This window comes from Penicillium hordei (assembly GCF_028827395.1).
Source record: "Penicillium hordei strain IBT 12815 chromosome Unknown utg000003l_segment0_segment0, whole genome shotgun sequence".
Classification (NCBI taxonomy): domain Eukaryota; kingdom Fungi; phylum Ascomycota; class Eurotiomycetes; order Eurotiales; family Aspergillaceae; genus Penicillium; species Penicillium hordei.
In genome coordinates, this window is record NW_026623144.1 from 3,941,055 (window position 1) to 3,960,442 (window position 19,388).

General features: G+C 50.2%; 8 protein-coding genes across 8 annotated transcripts; 4 read left to right on the forward strand and 4 right to left on the reverse strand.

The window, feature by feature from the left end:
- Positions 1-106: 106 nt before the first annotated feature.
- On the reverse strand, positions 107-1,408 carry N7537_006706 (tRNA methyltransferase TRM7; the record flags this gene model as incomplete). Its single annotated transcript, XM_056897763.1, has 1 exon — positions 107-1,408. The coding sequence occupies one exon, from the start codon at positions 1,406-1,408 to the stop codon at positions 107-109; it is 1,302 nt and encodes a 433-aa protein (XP_056753548.1).
- Positions 1,409-1,619: 211 nt separating this feature from the next.
- On the forward strand, positions 1,620-4,056 carry mak5 (ATP-dependent RNA helicase MAK5; the record flags this gene model as incomplete). The annotated part of the gene is made up of 3 exons (XM_056897764.1): positions 1,620-1,859; positions 1,926-3,122; positions 3,178-4,056. 3 exons carry the CDS (start codon positions 1,620-1,622, stop codon positions 4,054-4,056), a joined length of 2,316 nt encoding a protein of 771 aa, XP_056753549.1.
- A 365-nt stretch (positions 4,057-4,421) lies between these two features.
- N7537_006708 (URC4/urg3 family protein) lies at positions 4,422-5,911 on the forward strand (the record flags this gene model as incomplete). Its single annotated transcript, XM_056897765.1, has 4 exons — positions 4,422-4,577; positions 4,645-4,972; positions 5,029-5,202; positions 5,283-5,911. The coding sequence occupies 4 exons, from the start codon at positions 4,422-4,424 to the stop codon at positions 5,909-5,911; spliced, it is 1,287 nt and encodes a 428-aa protein (XP_056753550.1).
- Positions 5,912-6,892: 981 nt separating this feature from the next.
- N7537_006709 (uncharacterized protein) lies at positions 6,893-7,795 on the reverse strand (the record flags this gene model as incomplete). Its single annotated transcript, XM_056897766.1, has 1 exon — positions 6,893-7,795. The coding sequence occupies one exon, from the start codon at positions 7,793-7,795 to the stop codon at positions 6,893-6,895; it is 903 nt and encodes a 300-aa protein (XP_056753551.1).
- A 697-nt stretch (positions 7,796-8,492) lies between these two features.
- N7537_006710 (PaaI family thioesterase) lies at positions 8,493-9,422 on the forward strand (the record flags this gene model as incomplete). Its single annotated transcript, XM_056897767.1, has 2 exons — positions 8,493-9,338; positions 9,396-9,422. 2 exons carry the CDS (start codon positions 8,493-8,495, stop codon positions 9,420-9,422), a joined length of 873 nt encoding a protein of 290 aa, XP_056753552.1.
- Positions 9,423-9,561: 139 nt separating this feature from the next.
- Positions 9,562-10,434, reverse strand: N7537_006711 (uncharacterized protein; the record flags this gene model as incomplete). Its single annotated transcript, XM_056897768.1, has 4 exons — positions 9,562-9,678; positions 9,757-10,212; positions 10,279-10,320; positions 10,381-10,434. 4 exons carry the CDS (start codon positions 10,432-10,434, stop codon positions 9,562-9,564), a joined length of 669 nt encoding a protein of 222 aa, XP_056753553.1.
- A 507-nt stretch (positions 10,435-10,941) lies between these two features.
- N7537_006712 (HECT-type E3 ubiquitin transferase UFD4) lies at positions 10,942-17,040 on the reverse strand (the record flags this gene model as incomplete). The annotated part of the gene is made up of 5 exons (XM_056897769.1): positions 16,818-17,040; positions 16,225-16,500; positions 16,089-16,168; positions 11,198-16,003; positions 10,942-11,138 (listed from the first exon to the last, which is right to left on the reverse strand). Exons 1-5 carry the CDS (start codon positions 16,910-16,912, stop codon positions 10,942-10,944), a joined length of 5,454 nt encoding a protein of 1,817 aa, XP_056753554.1. The 5' UTR covers positions 16,913-17,040.
- Positions 17,041-18,086: 1,046 nt separating this feature from the next.
- Positions 18,087-19,132, forward strand: N7537_006713 (nicotinamide/nicotinic acid mononucleotide adenylyltransferase). Its single transcript, XM_056897770.1, has 3 exons — positions 18,087-18,424; positions 18,493-18,766; positions 18,837-19,132. Exons 1-3 carry the CDS (start codon positions 18,114-18,116, stop codon positions 19,092-19,094), a joined length of 843 nt encoding a protein of 280 aa, XP_056753555.1. The 5' UTR covers positions 18,087-18,113; the 3' UTR covers positions 19,095-19,132.
- The last annotated feature ends 256 nt before the right edge of the window (positions 19,133-19,388 follow it).

The window sequence follows — 19,388 nt, forward strand, 5'->3', positions numbered from 1 at the left end:
AATGCCTTCCTAGCATGACCCTCGAAAATGCTATGTCGTGTCTAGGTCGTCTATACATACAACTTTTTCTTCAAACTCATGCAACGTAAAAATCAAATGTGACCGTCTATTTTTGCCCGTACTTGGTCTTTCCATATGCACCACCCTTTTCCTTCCTCAACTCCAATGCCCGACGATACGGCGGTGCAGTGGGTGGCTGAATAGGGTCCAGATTAACATAATCCGGAGGTAGGGTGTATGTCGCATCGGAATCCCAAGCAGAAAGATCACCACAAGCAATAAACGCCGGAATCCACCGGTTCTCAACAGCGAACTTGTTGGACAGTTTCTGGGGTTGGGGTTGGGGTTGGTCTTGTGATGTTGTGGTTTGAAGGTGGCGGACTTCGGTGGAGTGATTGGGCGCAGGGCTGCCAATTACGGCGGGTTGCGCCACGGTATTTCGGGCCTGTGTGTCCTGATCTACTTCCTCGCGGACTTCCATGCCCACATTGCCATCTTCTGACACGGTCACTGGAGCTGCGGCACCGCCGAAGAGTGGATTTTTCAATGCGGCCATACCGACCACCCCGCTGTCACTGACAGGTGGAATGAAGCCTTCGCAGACCACGAATGCCTCCAAGGAACTAGCGCGACTACTACGCGGCTTCGCGACGCTGACGCGCTCAAAAACAGTCCGCAGTTGCGCGTAGAGAATGTCGACATCGCGGCCGCGGAAGATCTTGGCGACGAACTTGCCGCCAGGCCTGAGAACTCCCATAGCAAGGTTTAGCGCTGCGTAGAGGAGTTGTGATTGGATATAAATGTCTAGGTCATGCAGGCCTGTTACATCTGGAGCACCGTCGGAGATAACAAGATCGACGGGATGAGGTTGTCTGATAGCCGCTGTGACTGATGATGGAGCATCGGAGGGGGTGGATGGTTGTTCGTATGCTTCTGGGTCCAGAGCGCGCAAGAGGAGAGGGATCGTAGAGGGGTGTGTGATATCAGCCTTAAGGGTTGTGATACCTTCAAGCGGTGCCATGGGTTGTAGATCGATGGATACGATCTTGACATTCTTCCGGGGCTTTAATTCAGAACTTGGAGAAGGCTCATCGCAGTCCATTTTATCGTCATCGGCCGTCGTTCTCTCCGCAGCTTCCAATCCCTGCTGTTCCTTCCGCTTTTTCTCGAGCCATGCCCGCCGCCCGAAGCTTTCGCCTTTAATTAAGACACGGCTGAGTACTTGACTCCAACTTCCAGGTGCAGCGCACAAGTCTACCACTCTCGTCACATTGTCCGGGTTCTCGTGCTCGAATAAGTCGAATCGCTCGTCGATCTGGATAAGCTTGAAGGCGGAACGGGCGCGCCAGTTTTGCTCCTTGGCAAGACGGTAATAAGCATCGCGCTTGTCCTTGGATGATTTGCCCATCTTGAAAACAGGGCTGCTCAGGCGCAATTGGCAGTCCTAGCCTGTCAAAGTGGGTTAATTTTGCGGCGAACGTGGGGAACGAAAAGATAAGATTCCAAAGGCGGACTAAAATTTCTGCCGCTTTTTTTCTTTGCGAATCTTCCCTGACGGCGTATTTGGATCACTTGTCTACCGGAACACATTGTAATACTCAAGAATTACTCAGTTCATAATGGGTCAAAAGCGAGCACGCGACCCCAAAGCCCAGGTGGCTGAGGCAAACAAACGCAAGAAGGCCGTCACGTCTAATGCAGCTTCAAGCGACGACCATGGCCCTGTCGGAGTTGAGGATCTCAACTGGAAGGAAGTTGCTATGCCAGATCGAATGGAGGATGCAGAGGGTTTCTTCGGACTAGAAGAGATCGAGGGGGTTGATATCATAAAACAGAGCGACGGAGGAGTTCATTTCAAGGTATGAGGCCGCGTGCTTTGATCAATCATGTTGACTAAATGCTAATACATACGGTTGGATGGATAGGCCAAGTCTGGCAAGTCAACGAAATCGATTATGAAACCCCCGTCTGAAGATGACGGAGAGGAATGGGGTGGTTTTAGCGACGAAGACTCGGCCAAAAAGTCTCCTGCCACCGAGAAGACTCCTGCTGCAACCGAAGTGAAGGAAGATAAGAAGTCGAAGAAGGACAAGAAGAAGGAGCAAAATAAAGCCAAGAAAGAAGAGCAAAAGTCCAAGGAGCAAAAACCCAAGGAGCAAAAGACTAAGGAATCCAAACCTGCTCAGAACCAGAACATCAAGGCCGGGCTCTCTTTCGCGGCTCTCGATGATGTGGAAGAGGACGACGGTGTGGATGTCTCGGCTTGGGATGGGCTTAACCTTTCTCCCGAGACCTTTACGGCTCTTTCCAAAATGAAGTTCAGCACCCCATCGGCCATCCAGAAAGCCAGTATTCCTGCCATTCTCGATGGGCACGATGTTGTTGGAAAGGCCTCAACAGGTTCGGGTAAAACATTGGCATTCGGTATTCCCATTATCGAACATTACTTGGACAAGAGAGGGAAACAGGGGGAACAGTCTGACGAATCTGAAAAGAACAAAACTCCGATTGCATTGATTCTATCTCCCACTCGAGAGCTGGCGCATCAGCTTGGAAAGCATATCGGAGAGCTTATTGCCAATTCCCCGGATACAAACGCACGCATTGCCCTTATTACCGGTGGTATGTCTATTCAGAAGCAGCAGAGACAACTCGCTACCGCAGATATTGTCGTTGGAACTCCCGGCCGAGTGTGGGAGATTCTAAGCACAGGAACTGGTTTGATCCGCAAAATGCAGAAAATCCAGTTCCTAGTCGTCGACGAAGCGGACAGACTGCTGAGTGAAGGTCATTTTAAGGAGGTGGAAGATATCCTTAATGCACTAGACAAACATCAAGCCGGAGATATTGCAGACGCGGACCAGGAAGAAGAAGAGGAGGCGCCATCCCACAGGCAAACTCTTGTCTTCTCGGCCACATTCCACAAGGATCTTCAACAAAAGCTAGCAGGCAAAAGCCGCTGGTCAAGTGGTGATATGTTGGACAACAAAGCGTCTATGGAGTACCTTCTCAAGAAATTGAATTTCCGCGAAGAGAAGCCCAAGTTCATCGATGTGAACCCAGAGTCACAGATGGCCACCGGACTCAAGGAAGGAATCGTCGAATGTCCTGCTATGGAAAAGGTAAGACACTTTCTTTATGAACCGCTCAAATACCAATGCTAATTCAAATGATCAGGACCTCTACCTCTACTCAGTTCTTCTCTACTATCCCAAGAACCGCACACTTGTGTTCACAAACTCCATCTCCGCTGTCCGCCGCATCACCCAGCTTCTGCAAGCTCTTCAACTTCCTGTGTTCGCACTCCACTCAAACATGGCCCAGAAAGCCCGACTCCGTTCCATCGAACGTTTCTCATCTCCCACTGCCAACCCAAGCTCAATTCTTGTCGCCACAGATGTCGCCGCTCGTGGTTTGGATATCAAGGGCATTAATTGTGTCATCCACTACCATGTTCCCCGGACAGCAGACGCCTACGTCCACCGATCCGGTCGTACTGCTCGTGCCGGTGAGTCTGGAAAGAGTATCCTCATCTGTGCTCCTGACGAGGTTGTCGGTGTTGCCCGTCTCGCTGGCAAAATCTATGCCAAGAAGGCGAAGAAGGCCGATGGCGCTAACGGACCTAGCAAGAAGGTTCCTCTCGAGTCTCTCGACATTGATCGCCGAGTGGTTTCTCGCCTGCGCCCCCGCATGGCTCTCGCCAAGCGAATTACCGACTCCACTATCGCCAAGGAGAAGGTCAACACCGAGGACAACTGGCTCCGCGCTGCGGCCGATGATCTCGGTGTTGAGTATGACAGTGACGAGTTCGATCAGTCTAAGGGTAGAGGCCGTGGCCGTGGTGGTGGCCGCGAAAGACGTGACAAGGAGGCCAGCGAAACGAGCAAGAGCGAAATGGCCGGGCTTCGTGCGGAGCTCAAGCAACTCCTTTCTCAGCGAGTGAACATCGGTGTCAGTGAGAAGTATCTTACGGCCGGTCGCATTGACGTCGATGCTCTTCTTCGTGGCGAGGGTAACGACGCGTTCCTGGGCCACCTTGACCCTCTGACCTTCTAATTTTGAATTTACTGAAGCATTGGGTTTGTAAAAAAATCTTAGTATCGCTATTAGTCTATACCAAAACTACTCTGCATATGTTCTTGACTTCTAAATCCTTCCAACGTGCACAGCCCAACGTTATCGGACTTCTCCGATATCAGACAGATAACATATCAGTGACAAAGAATACCCCAACACCTAAGAAGAATAGTCGATGCCATTCAAGACACCTTGCCTAATAGTAACTAGTTCACTCGGCATATATGCAGCTATTTACATAAGTGCATATGTTCCCCCGCCTTCCTAGCTCCAAGTAATAAAACGCCCATTTCTTGACCTCCCGAGGCCCTCCAGACTCACCCCCAACCATTCTCTCAATCAACATGGATCCCCAAATTGAAGAACTATTAGGCCTAGAAGCCGTCCGTACAAGAGCCCATACAGTCCTGAAACTAGCCGAGGAGGGTCGTTTGAATCATTTCAATTACCACCCTGGCCGCATGGAAGATGCCACCGACTACGTACTTAAACTGATCCAGGTAGGGCTACATTCCCAGAGCGAACACTTACAGTTTCAAGCATAAAAAGGCTCACTCTCTATGATAGCGTGACTTTGGCCCTGACAAATATCACCTAATTCCGCCCCATGGACGCTGGCAGCATTTCGAAGTCGGCGGGGTTCCCCGCATAGCCACTCTCCTAGCTGGATGGGATGAGGAGAAATGTAACACCACTGAAAAGACTCGCAGATTGATAGATCTTTTCTTTGTCTCTGTCCTTTTGGATGCTGGTGCCGGAGACTTTTGGAAATTCAATGAGTCACAAAGCGGTCTGACGCTGAATCGAAGCGAAGGTATTGCGGTGGCGGCCCTACATATGTTTCTAAACGGTGACTTTGCCGGCAATGATTCGTCGGTGAAACACACTGCCAATGGTAAGCGTTTGCTCGTACATGCGATGTGATATCTACTGTTAGCTGACTTGTGCTAGGGGATGCATTGCGCAATATCAATGTAGACATCCTATCCCGCGGACTCCAGGTCGACGATACCAACCCCATGATCGGAGTAGCGGCACGTGCAGACATCCTCCGTAAACTCGGCGAGTCTTTGGTCAACTTGAAAGATATCTTCGGTCCCACTGGCCGTCCTGGTAATCTTGTTGGTAAGTTCATATCGTCCGTGAAGTCCAGTTAGTGCTGGACCTTTTTACCCAAATGACTAAACAGCATCCAAAACATCCAGACTACCTCATTGCCAAGTCGAATGGTAGCGGAAAGCTCGATTACAAGGATCTTTGGAACGTGCTACAGCGCCTCTTGATCCCCATCTGGCCGTCTGATCGTACTCACATTAATGGACAGCCCATCGGCGATGCATGGCCCTTGCGGGCACTTTCCCAGCAGCCTGGATCGGAGTCAAAACCATACTCCAACATCCAGCCGTTCCATAAGCTGACCCAATGGCTAGCGTACTCATTGATGGTGCCGTTCTCTCGTCTGCTCTCGGTCTCGTGGTCCAATACGGAGCTGGGGACTGGTTTGCCGGAGTACCGCAACGGAGGGATGCTTGTCGACATAGGAGTTCTAGAATTGAAGCCCGAGTCACTGCAGCGAGGGTTGAGTCTTTCCGGTGGTAGCTTGCCTTCATTCGGTGCGGGCGATGACGAGATTGTGGAATGGCGAGCAATGACTGTTGCGCTCCTCGATGTGCTGCATACGAAGATTCTCGCTCGCTTGGATGGTGTCCAATTGTCTCTACCTCAGGTGTTAGAGGCTGGTTCTTGGAAAGCGGGTCGGGAACTTGCAGCGGCCAAACGTCCGGAGACAAAGTGTAGTCCTATCTTGAACTTTGGTGATGGAACCTTGTTCTAGAAGAAGTGCTGTCAGTATCAAATACATCTTTACCCTTTTCCAATAGATCCGTTCACTATATGTGGCTTTTTCACAACCCGGCATATATTGCAGATTGGATAAAATATGGCTCGGACTTCGTCGGGTTATACTATAGACCAGCATTTCTGTCTTAATCTATGTGCTGAAGCCGCGTTCCATTGACGCATATCAGCCAGCTTTGGGTTAGCTCTCGCGGGTGTATATAAATTGATTCAGGGTATTCGAGGCAGTTCCAAAAGGTCTGTCTTAAAGCCGGTGTCTTTCGCACGCGCGTTGGACCGTATCGTATCGTATTGTCGTATTGCAACGTACGAACGTCTAACGATGGGTTCCAATTCTGCTCTACATGTTCATGCTTTAGAACAGAACCAGCGTTTTTGTCAGCAACTCTCAGTCTTGAGATGTCTCTCCGGTGTAAAGGGTGTCAACTGGGGAAGTCGAAATGAAAATGATATTCATCACTGATCATCTCAACACAAAAACAAACATGCTCAACACAGAAAAAAAGGATACTCAACACAACAAGACTCAGCAATGAGCGGCTTCTCCTGGCCTGGGTGACAACTACTGGGCAAAAGCCCGGTGCATTGCCACCCTCTAGGCCGGAACCAAACAGCAAACGGCTCATGCCGGTCCAAATCATACATTGTCGGCCGCACCCTCGGCCGACTCAAAGAAACATTCCCCCACTCCCATCCCCTCCTCCCCCTTCTCCCTCCCCATGATGATAGTACTTGTGCCCCACCACGCTTAAGGTCAGCCGTGGTGGGGCACCGCAAGGCTGAGGAAGCCGACGAGGAAGCCGCCCGCTCTCTTCATCGGCACCTAATGGCAAGAAAGTGAGTTAGCAACGAAGCCGATGTAAGTCCAAAGCAATAATAGAATGAAGTGAAGCTGACTGCGGCCCAGGGGAAGGGAGAATGTAATACATACCTTGCATTCAAGTAAGCATTTACTTGCCTACGCCTCGTCCAGGTAGGCGTCCTCATCGCCGTCGCTGGAGTCGTCAGCACAATCCTCCTCCTCGTTACCCTCCGCCAGGATGGCGTCCAATGCGGCTTCCAGGGCCGAGATGACCCCATTGGGGGCTTCCTCCTCCTCTTCCTCTTTCTCCTCCTCATCATCATCCTCATCATTCTCCTCCTCGTCCTCCCCGTCGGCCTCATCGTCAGGTGGGTGGTAGAGGGGGTTGAAGTCGGTTGGGCGGGGAGCCCTCCATTCGTGGCCGTGGCCATGTCCGTTGGTCAATCCCCCATTGGGGGTCAACGGGGCGTCAACGGTGGCGACGGCACGGAAAGGGCTGTAGGTGTTCTGGGCTGCATTGCCCACACCAGCACCGAAAGGATTGTTGATCTGGGAGGACATGCCCCAGCCAGAGACAAAAGGGTTGTTGCTCTGGGTGCCATTGGTCAGGCCAGAAGCAAAAGGATTATTGGTCTGGCGGGGATTAGCCCAGCCAGGACGGAAAGGGTTGGCGGCGGTCTGGGTGGTGCTGCTCACTCCAGAACCGAAAGGGTTGTTGATGGCCTGGGGGTTGATACCCGTGCCTTGACCGAAAGGGTAGGTGACGGTCTGGGTGGAATTGGCCAAACCAGAACGGAACGGGTTGTTGACGGCCTGGGGGATGGTACCCGCGCCAGGACCGAAAGGGTTGTTCAGGCCAGAGCCCAATGGGGTGACGATGGTCTGGATGGTGCCAGAACCGAACGGGTTGTTGACAACCTGGGTACTGCTAGCCATACCAGAACCAAACGGGTTATGGGCAGTCTGGGGGATATTGGCTGCGCCAGGGCCAGGGTTGGTGGCTATCTCAGAGGCTGAGTCCTCGCCAGAAGAAGAAGAGAGGTTGGTTTCATCCGCCATCTTGAAAGATACAATCAGAAATCTCTTGATTTGAAGCTAATAAGATAGAACAGATGATGCGCAAACTGGATGGTAAAGACGTTATGACTGAGAAGGCGAAGAAGACAAGACGAGACTGAGTGCTGTTCCCATGAGAACCCAACAGTGAACGCGCGCTGCATTGTCACCCCCAACGAGGAAGGACCCCCGTTCAGGACCACCCTGCTATACTAATGCTCTATACTACGACATTCGATCTTCAGATCTTCAACCCATCAGCACTCTGTTGAAGAATGTTGAAATATGAAGGTATATTGATATAGATCTACGGCATCTTATAGTTCTCGGCATCCCGAACTATATGTCTTGGCATGCCGGTCCGATCATCGGCTGTTCCAAGGCCCCACTGGTGGATCTACCAGGAGAAAAATCGGCTTTAAAAAAGCAGAAACAAGATTAAACCAGATAGTGGCGGGTCTCTTGTTTAAATCGCCGAACAATCTTTTCACGTTCATCGTCATCGAAAAAGTCGAAGTGTGGTATACTTCATATATCAAGTCCAAACTATCAACAATACGAAAGCGATCGACAGAGTCAACAAGATCCAAATAAGCTGAGTTTGTTCTCCAGTATGTACGAAGTACCCGGTCGCCGATCAAACTAGCCCCTCTAACATGCATGAACTAGAATCATTATCGGCTTCATGCATACTTCCAGAATGTCAACCATTTCACAAACGGCGCGCCGGCTTTTTCGATCGCAAAACCTTTCAACATTCAGAATATACTCGCCCGCAGCGCCTGTCGCACGTCTTCACCAACAAGGTCCAACACGGTCGGCAGTGGTTCACGATCAAGCCCTCCCTAGCCAAACAGAAGCACCTCATTTCCTTTCTCAGACCCAGTCACAATCAAAGCCCGTGGCTCGATCACCACACCATGAATCTACAACGCTCGACACCCTTGTTCCCCATATCCCTCTCGTCCAAACCCTCCGCGAACCCCACAGCACCTACAAGGAAACCCGACCCCATCTCGCAATTCCACCACCCATCAGACAGCACCACTTCGTGGGTGGCAGCTTAGCTGGTCCAGGCAAGCTTGCCTTCGCACCATACATGTGGCTATCGACCGGCAAAACCGAAGGACAAACCGAGAATGCCGACCGAGCCAGTAGTGTTGTATCAGTGTTCCACATCGGTCAGGATCTCTGCGGTCACCCGGGCTTTGTCCACGGTGGTCTGCTTACTGTTCTCTTTGATGAGGTGTTTGCGCGCTGTGCCTCTGCGGTTCTGCCCAGCGGGTTGGGTATGACGGCTAATCTTAATGTGGATTTCCGAAAACCGGCTCTTCCCGACCGGATGTATGTGCTGCGCACAAAGACGGTTAAGGTTGAGGGTAGGAAGGCTTGGGTTGAGGGTCGGATGACTTATCTTCCTTTGACCTTGCCACTTTCTGCGGACTCGAATGGCGTTTCTGATGCTAGTCTGCTAAAGGAGGATAGTGAAGGTGCGGTAATGGTTGCTGAGGCCAAGGCTTTGTTTATTGAGCCTAAATTTGCGGATGTGAGTTATCCCCTTGTTTTATCTGCTTGATGCGCGTTTGGCTAACGGTTTTCACAGTCTATGGTGAAGATTTATGCGAACTAGAGTGTCTTGTGTGTGAAGAGTTGGTTATCCACTTGCGTTATATAGAGTTATAGATTTAGAGTATAGATTCATAGAGTTTACGATTGATAGACAATTAGAATGATAGATTTACTAATTCCCCTATGACTTTCGAAAGTTATTATCTATCTACAAAATCAAACACAATCCTCCCACATATATATTGTCCCTTTGTAGTCATGACCACCACTCGACGGGAGAAGTATCGCGAGTCCCCGAACATCTCAAATCCCCAAATCTACCCAGGTAATCAGTTTCTAACACAGCACAACAATAAACAATAAACAATAAACAATAAACAAATCGAATTACTCACCTGCTCAGCCGTCCACCCAGACTTAACATTCCTCTCAAAAGTATGTACCCAAAGCCCAGGACCTTCCGACATCCCACTCCAATCCTCAACTATAAAACCCTCCGATTTCCTCCCATCCGCCTCAATCTCCCCTCGCAAGTATTTGATGATATCTCTATTGGCGTTGTCCGTCTGAAGCTCAAATCCCGGCCTTACAATTCCATCCGCATCAATGACACCATGAACGAATTCACTCTGCGCTTGGACCTTCCCGAAGAAGTAGTCTTCGTGGTCTGATATTTTCCAATCCAAGACGCGCTCTTCTTTTGTTGCAGCCAGGCCTGCGGTGGCTGTTTGGTGGAAGTCGATGTTTGTTGATGGTTGGCTTGTTTCCGAGGTTTGTGTTTGGTATTGGGTGATTTGGATGTATATTGTTGCGAATCCGAATGCTTCGCGGATTAACCAAGGTACTTTTTGCTATGGAAGATAAGGGATGATTAGCTTGGTATTTGTAGTCGGCGAAATTGGGGAGATCTTTCGAACCAGTTTTAGGATAGGGTCTGCCTCGCTGGTTAGGTCTTTGTTCTGTAGACGGTGATTTGATTAGAATCTAGTATTCTCGAAGGGGAGATAGTATATAATCACCAGGACCCAATGGCCGTTGAGGGATTCGATGGTAATCTCCCGAAGAGCAGCCATAGTATAGGGATGGTTGTACTCTATTTCACGAAATGAAATCTGGATGAATATGTATGTTGCAGCAGTCAGCAAGTAGTTCCTGAGTGATCTCGGAGGAATGGGAGAATCTCACTCTATTTAATAGGGCAATTGTCCTACATTAGAATAGACTTTGTGTTACAATACATTTGTACAAAATGATACCCCAGTATGAGAAAACCTACACTAGAAAATTTAGATTTCAGTAGAAAGTGATCATTGCTATCTAATACCACTATCGTAAGGAACCCCCGCCATGACGCCTTTCGACCCAGATGGCATATGAAGGAAAAGACAAGAACAGCGAAACAGCCCGTTCGAAAACTTGGAAATTGAGGAGGAACAAAGCAGAAACAGGTCGCACGTCGTCGCACGTCGTCGCATCGTGAATGGTTTCTCGTCCTGGCTGAGAAAGACGGAAGCTGGCGAAAGAGAAGAGAGGGCAAAGGAGATGGTGGAAGTCTTCAGTGTCAACACCTGTCCACATGTCTAGGACAGATGGAAAGCCCCTTGGCCTTCCTTGATGGCGACTGAGAGACGCTTCTTCAGAACGTCCAGGTCACTATAGTCCGGCAACTTCAGGTAGTTGACGCAGGTCATCACACTGGGGAGATAGTCGTCTGGTGTATAGGGATGTTCGCTTGGGCGGCACACGACAGTAAAGATTGGCGTGAGACTCTTGAACCCTATAATTGGTTATGTTAGTCAGTGGGATTTTATGCGGTGAAAAATGGGATTAACATACCTCCAATGGGGAGTTTGGGACTACCGGTGACAAACTGAAGGAAATCTCGGCGCTGATTGTTATCTAGCTCGCTCATGGTCTGCAATAGGTTGCGCACACTCCGACTGTCCATGTTGAACCCGTGATCGGCCTTGATGGAGTCCATTAAGGTCTCGATAGACCAATCCTCCTCCGCTTGTCCGAAAAGCATGACAAGCTCACTTGGAGTGAAAGCACGAAGGGAGGAGAAGGGGAAGACTTGCGAGAACCCAGCCCGGAAGGCATCCACCTGACGCCGTACACCGTTGCCCAAGGTCATGTCGATCACCCGTTCGATGTAAGTGTCAACATTTTCAATTGTCAACGGTATGTCGACACCGCCAGGAATTAACTCAATAGCAGGGTATCCAGGTAGGGTGAAGTCCAACCCCAGGTCATCCACCCTGGCGCCGTGGACCGTGATGTTTTGCACAGCCTCAGATTGGCTGGCTGGCGAAAGTGACTTGTTTGCCTCGATGGCGTTTTTGGCATTGACAAATTCCTTGAGCATGATCAAGGACTTCGCCAGGTCATGATCAACCAACTTGACAGTGCCTAGAGATGGTGCCACCGAGGACAGAGTATCCGCGATACGGAAGAACGCTGGGTTGAACGAAATGTCGATAATCCGGGAGTCAAGCATCGAGCGGGCCACGAACTTTCCGAGCACCTTGAAGAGATTCAACTGCTTCTTGCCCATATCCTGGGCTGCTTGTTCATCGCTCATCGGTGCTGGGAACAGGCCGCGTTTACCAAATGCGTATTCTGCAGTAGAGCTTCCGTCCGTGTCTCTCCAGATCTTAAGCTTCTTCTTCGAGAACTCTCTGGAAACAGTAGAGTAAAATTCAAGAGTCGGCCCTAATCCAGTACCAACCTCTTCAAAGTATTCCACCTCGAGAATGCTGGGAGAAGACCCATAGAGTTCCATGACTTTCAATGCAGAATCAAGTATGCGAGAACGAGAGATGCGCACTTTTTGGCGTTGCAACCGCCCGAGGAATGGACGATCATCGCGTCGCAGGTCCCGTCGGCTGTCCTCGCCACTTTGAGAATTTTGCCATCTCATCATCGCGCGTGAGTAGCCAAATGCAGTAGACTGCAGGAATAGATGCCTTGTCTCGAATGGGAACAAGAAGGAGAAAAGCCTGGCTAGGTCTTCGCTCCAACTTGGAAGGCAATCGCTTGCCACAATCAATGGCTCCTCGAGTTGGCGGTTGATCTTTGCGGTGAGCTTCGTGTTTATGAATTGGGCCAAGGGCTCTGATTTTATGTTGGCAGTGTCCTTGCTATCAGTCAAGATATCATCAATCGTTGCGTTCATTTCATGCAAAACACGGAGCAGGCGAAGGATGGATGAAGTTGTGGGGTCTTTGTCGAGAGAGGCTGGAATCTCAAGGGCATCACCCTCAGAAGAAGCCTGGGTGGTAGATGTAAGGGTCGAGGGCTCTGGAGGCGGAGGACCGGGAACGCGCTTAAACGTGATGGTGTGGACTGCCGACCAGACGTTCTTGGCACTAGTCTCATCCAAGTCCTCACGGTCGTGATGAACACCACGGTAGATAGTTGTCTCATTGGTAACGGGCTTGCCATCTACGAAGAACTCAAGGTGCCAGTCCTGGGGCACCGAGGCCATCGCAGCGGCATAAGATGAGAATGGGCGCCCGGCAGAGGCGAGAGAGCTATTGCGCATGCGGTTGGGGAGAGAAGCAGCGGGTGTTGATGATGAAGGTTTTGATGCAGTTGTCTGAGAGGGAGTGCCAACCCGGGTGCCATCCTCCTTGCGAGCTGTGACCTTACCTGATGATGCCACCTCCATATTGACTGCCGAGGGGTCAGAGATATTGTCATTTTCCATATCCTCATCGAGATCATCAACAATGGCGTTGAGTTCTTCGTCTTCGTCTTCCTCGCCGCCGTCTTCTTCGTCGGTCAATTGCCTTTCATCTGCGCACTCAAGGGGCTCGTCATCGTGGTCTTCATCTTCATCCTCTTGGACCCGATTTGACTGATGATGCGGGTGACCAGTTGGGGGATCATAGGTGCCATCCGTCGGATCGGCAACAGTGCCATGCGGGCCCCCTGCGTGACTTGGGAGGTTCATGCCAGAGCCGGAAGCCAGCTGTTCACGGAGTCGGGATGCATTGGCAATTTGGGAGAGAATCGAGTCCCTGGTCCGCGAGGGGCGAGGCTTTTCCGCCACGGCGATTCGGGGATGCAGGAAGTCATCCAAGGCCTTGAAGGTAGCAATAGCATGGATCGACACCATGATGTTGCGATAAGGACGAGGAACTTCGGACCCTTCATCGGCAACAAGCTTGAGTCGGAGCTGTTTGCTCAACATGTAGGCGGCATTGCTGCGGGTATTCTCCAGCGAATTGTGGCTAACAGTGAGGACCTCGAAATGTTCCGTCCTGCTGAGCAAGTCTTGCAACTTGCGGATAAGTACGCTGAAAGGTGTTGTGGCGGTGCTCTGGCTCTGAGCCTTGTCTGAGATTGAAACACCCATAAATGCGCGCAGGAAATCGGCTCTGGCATCACGAATAGAAGGTGCTTGGAAGTTGCCAAGAACACTCAGAAGAACATCTATGATACCGGAATTGAGCAATTCAGCGCTAGTAATGCTCTCCATGGCGTCTCCATCGAAGTATGACGCGAGCTGTTTAAATAAGAGAAGACCACCCTCACCACCACGGGAATAGCGTGACTTGGTTTCAAAGGCGAGAGATTTCAGTGCTGTCAAGATCCTCAGAGCCTCTGCTCGAACAGTTTCGCCATGACTTGCTTCATATACCTCGAGGAAAGCTTGAGCATCTCGGATAACTACGTCGTTGAGGGCATTGTCCATCTTTTGTAGACTGCGTGGGCCCGCCATGAAGTCATCCTCGGAATCAGACATGTCATCATGGTCATCATCCTCGCCATCCTCGTCGTCATAGTCGTCGGCTTCATCGTCTTCATCCTCATCATCTCCCCCAGTCTCCCCGGCGATTTGGTTGGGGCTGCGCGATGGATCTGTGGTTATGTTTATATTTGTGGGATCGGATGAATCGATGTTCTCCTGGTCTCCTGACAGAGAGCCTTCGGATAGTTTGATGATTGCGGAGATAACTCCTTCACGGTGGAATTGATGCTGATAGACATGTTCGAGCCGCTGGAACAGTAATTCAGCGCAGCGTAGAGCCAAAGATACGAGAGAAGGGTGGTCTTTCTGCGACAGAATAGCAGCCAGGAATGAAGCATAAGGGACTGTGCGCAGAGCGTCCTCAATCAAAGAAGGCTCGAGAATGTGCAGCATTTTCAGCTGTGCAATCAGGACTTTCTGGCGGACGTGCAGATTAACTGTGCTCGAGTAGGCATCTGTCAAAGTTGGGAACAGAATCATTGCAAATCGCTTAAGCTTAGGTTTGCAATTATCGAGCAGGGACCGTCTCTCCTCCGCTGTCTCTTTAGTTTTGGAGGACCTCAGTCCGATGGACATGTGGCTATCAAAGTATGAGCTTAGCAGATTGTCTGTCTTTGAGGCATCGCGGCTTGGAACACCTGGCAGGAGCTCGCAGATGACATTGAGAGTTTCAAATACTTGTTCACGGGGCCGATGAATCAATGCCTGCATAACTAGCACGCTGTCCATCTTGACGGCCGTGTTATCCACATCCTGTGGTGGTGACACGCCGGTCAAAATTTGGTAAAGCGTATCCACTACATCCATCTTGAGAAGCTCATTTGACAATCGTGGGCTCGTTTTTGATACAATTGCCAATACCCTAAGGAATTGCGTGTGGATGTGAGGCCCGATCAGGTTGGTCGTTCCTGGGAGTAGGAGACGAAGAACAGCTTTGAGCATTGCAGGCTCGATGAGCTCCTCCAAGTTCTCAGGTCGGTGCTTGAAGCTCTCGACAATCCGTGATACGCATAGACACCCTTGCTCCACGACCTTGGGATCATTGCTAGCCAAGACGTTGAGTAAGGTCGGCATTACATCCCGTACCACAGGGAACGAGTCATGGGGAAGGTTGCGACAGCAGTTGGCGGCCGTACTGACTGCTGTGCGTTGAGTGCTAGTTGGGAAGAAATCCAGATATGTGAGACAAGCCGTCAATCCACCTTCTCGCACAATTGAGGCTGGGAAGTCGACTGAAATCTTGGCCAAGGTACTCAAAGCCTGCTCAGCTAGATCGATAAACTGTATATCAAGTAGCTTTTGGCAAAGGATGGGTACAGCACCACCATATACAACATTCGCTACGGAGCCCCGCAGGGCCTCCATTAGGTTTGCGAGAGAGCGACATGCAAGAAGCATAATCTCGGGATTCTCTTCACCGAACTGATTCGGTTGCATCAGGGCCACGAGCTCCTTCACGTATGGGTCCGGCGAAAATTGGCCAGAGAGGTTATCCTCGTTCGAAACAAGCAAGAGATCCGACAGCTCTTGCAGGGCGATCAGTTGGAGTGATGGATCATCCTTTGCTCTCAAGTTGGAGAGGATATCTCGCAGACGTGAGGACATGCCACTCATCATGCCAGTCAGCGCGCGTAGAGTGCTCTGGAGCCCCATGGGGCCTCGGCCGCCGAACAGGCTGCTGTGGAACGGATCCATATCATCATCACCAAACGCTGAGGGGTTGGTGCCATCGTTGCTCTCGCCCGTTTGGGATCCTTGGTGTTCTTCCTGGTGCTCCTCCTGCTCGATTTCCTCCTCTGCATCTCGCATCACAACATCGGGATTTGGCTTGGCGGAACGCTTCTTCGAGCGTCGGGGTGGTGGAGACTGTGTTGTGGCGGGTCGATCTACAAGAAACAGAAGCAATCAGCAACCATCGCATTAAGACGCTAAATTTGTATCACACGGCCGATTCCCGTTCATAAAACTGACCGTTCCGACTGGACTTTCGCCTCGATGGTTGTGGGGATGTCGTCGATTTGGATGATTCCTCCGACGGTCGAGATGACGGTCTATATAAGATCAAGTCAGCCCCTATCCCTATTCATGATTGTACACCAATACCTACCCCGGTTGTGACATGGCTGGACGGCTACGGGCGCCTCTGCGGGGTGCAGAAGGAACAGGACCAGTAGATGGAGCTGTTTGGGATGCTGCAGTCCGCGGTCGCTTGGTTTTCCTTTGGGGCGACGACGGTGTTGGCTGTATCGGAGCGTCTGCTAGTCGGTCGTGGCGGGACGATGCCTTGCGTTTCCGGGAGGAGGTTGAGCCGGCTGTTGGTAGCGGTGAACCGGACTCAGCAGGTGGAGGGTCTGTGGCGAGTCTCGCAGAGGAGCGAGTTATTCTGGATGACATGAGAAAGTGATTCTTTTTGTTTAATTATGTGACGAGATTTGGGCCTGAAGAAAGAGAAAGACAGAGAAAGACGACCGGGATGGTCAAAGCGATAGGCAGGTAGTTGGGTACAGATGACGAATCTAGAAATGTAGAAGCGATGGTGGCGATGAATTGCGAGCCATCCACTTAATATCCCAGGGGGTGAATGGGGAGTACGAGGGCTCGGGGATCAGATTCTCGCCAGTGAGCGTTCACATAAGATGAGTCTGAACGTCCAGGCGGCCAATGTGTACTTGAAAGCGGAGAGAACGGGTGGGAAACTACCTCAGGGAAGAAGAGGCCGTGGAAGTGCCTGCGGGGGAGACGGGATAATCCTCGAGAGGGTCCTGGCGGTTGGCGGAAGGCCTTTGCCTGGCCATAAGTTATCGGATATGGGAAGCTCGATTGAGTAGTCGTCACCGTTTTCAACCCGCCATCCGCACACCTATCGAAGGCTAGCCGAATGGGCTGGCGAGAACGATGTTTCGGGTAGCTGTAACTGTTGCCGTCGGGGTTATGAGATTTCAAGAAAAAGAATTATTACCAATTCCAGTCATACACAAATGATTTTTTTTTAGATGGGGGGTGTTAAGAAGGAGGGGGAGGAAAGAGAAGGGAAATTAAAAAGGAGGATGGTGATGAGATTCGGAGAGCGTCAGGCGGCGGGAGTGCAACATTCGATGATCTAACCAGGTACTTTTATACCCTAAAACAGTATGATCGAACATATATTATACCGTATACTACATGTATGATTATTAGGGGGTTTTTGAAACTAGTGGACTGACTAGTATAACTTACTATTATGATTTATTGCACATGTTTTATTTCATTAACTTGATTTACTTCATTTACTTCATGGCTTTAATCTCTCACACATTTACATCCTGGCTGGATATTGGGCAGGGAGGGCCCGAGACCTGACAGTACAGGTGGCAAGAAATATCTCAAGGGGTCTCTTTGTATATCTTTATATGTTTTATGATACTTATTGTACATATCATACATGTTGTATTTGATATAACTATGTGGTCCAATGAATTGGTTGACGGCGTTCGTTCATACATATTACAGAGCACATTGATACATATTAGAACTCAACGAAAACGCCGAGAACTACATACATAGCATAGGGATGTATGAAAATAAGGACCATGGGAGCTAAACGAACTTTATTAAGCTGCTCACTCCTTAACTTATATTCCTTAGGGAAGGTAATCTCACGGGGTTCGATGCGGATCACGGAGACACGCCGAATAGCACTCGATTGACTCACCGAGGTTGCGATCTTATTAATCACCGGAAAACTCCAGGGCTGGAACCTGACATTCAGCGAGAGAGAAAAAAAAAGGAAAGGAAAAAGGAAACATCACATCTTTCATCTTTCACTTTTCACTTTCATTCGCCTTCTCCGGCGCATTCTCTTGCCGCCTTCGGTTCGCCTCCCCCGCCATTCGCAATTCAGAAATTCATCTCTTCACTTCTCACCTCCCCCGCCTTTTCCCGAGACCCATAGCCTTTCTGCTTTCCCCGGAATTCAAGATCAAGGGTTTATTTTTTTCTCTTTACTATCTCTCCATCATGGCAATCGAAATGGTCGGCGGGCAGAGTGATGATGTCCACCAGACACCCGTCAACATCACCCCCACTCCGATGGAGGACTACACCTTTCCGGAGTATCGCCTCAAGCGCACGATGAACGACCCTGAAAAGACCCCTCTCTTATTGGTCGCTTGTGGTTCCTTCTCACCAATTACCTATTTACACCTGCGAATGTTCGAAATGGCCAACGATCACGTCAGATTCGGCACCGACTTCGAACTTATTGGAGGATATCTGTCGCCAGTGTCGGACGCCTACCGTAAGGCAGGTCTGGCCAGTGCGGAGCATCGGTAGGCGATTCTACATTTATTCTATTCGATCTAGCTGTGCTCGATGACTAACGGGGGTTGATTTATAGAGTTGCGATGTGCCAACTTGCAGTCGATCAAACCTCCGACTGGCTGATGGTGGATACATGGGAGCCAATTCAGAAGGCCTATCAACCAACTGCTGTGGTGCTGGATCACTTCGATCATGAAATCAATGTGGTCCGTGGCGGGGTGGACGCCGGAAATGGAACCCGGAAGCCCGTTCGCATTGCTCTGCTAGCCGGTGCGGACCTGATCCATACTATGTCCACACCAGGTGTATGGAGTGAGAAGGATTTGGACCATATTCTGGGCAAATATGGCGTAAGTTACTTCGGACATTGAATACCGTTCACCCCGCGCTCGAGAAATAAGCCGCTAACAGACCTCTTAGTCTTTCATTGTGGAGCGCAGTGGCACAGATATTGATGAAGCCCTAGCCAGCTTGCAGCCCTGGAAGGACAATATCCATGTCATCCAACAGCTCATTCAGAATGATGTTAGCAGCACCAAGATTCGACTCTTCTTACGACGTGAGATGAGTGTGCGCTACCTCATCCCGGTTCCCGTCATTCATTACATTGAGCAGCATCATCTATATGAGGATGATGGAACGACAGAGAAGGGCAAAGAGAAACAGGAGGGTCGATAAGGATGATACGACCATCTACTACTGCCTGTTGAGGCATACTCTTAATGACCCCCTAGCGACGCCCACATCCTGATGCGATACCCCTTCTGTCCTTTCCTGTGCGACAGACGATGTTTATTTTATTTTTTATTTTATTTTTTGGAGTTTACGGAGTACGTTCGAATTCTAAACTTGTTGGCCTTTGCCCTGGCTCAAAACCATTACCAGCGGGAGAATCTTGCGATCCCCAACTGGGTGTACATATCACCATTTCCGGGCTTATTTTCTTTCCTGTTATGCCCTCTGTATATATGA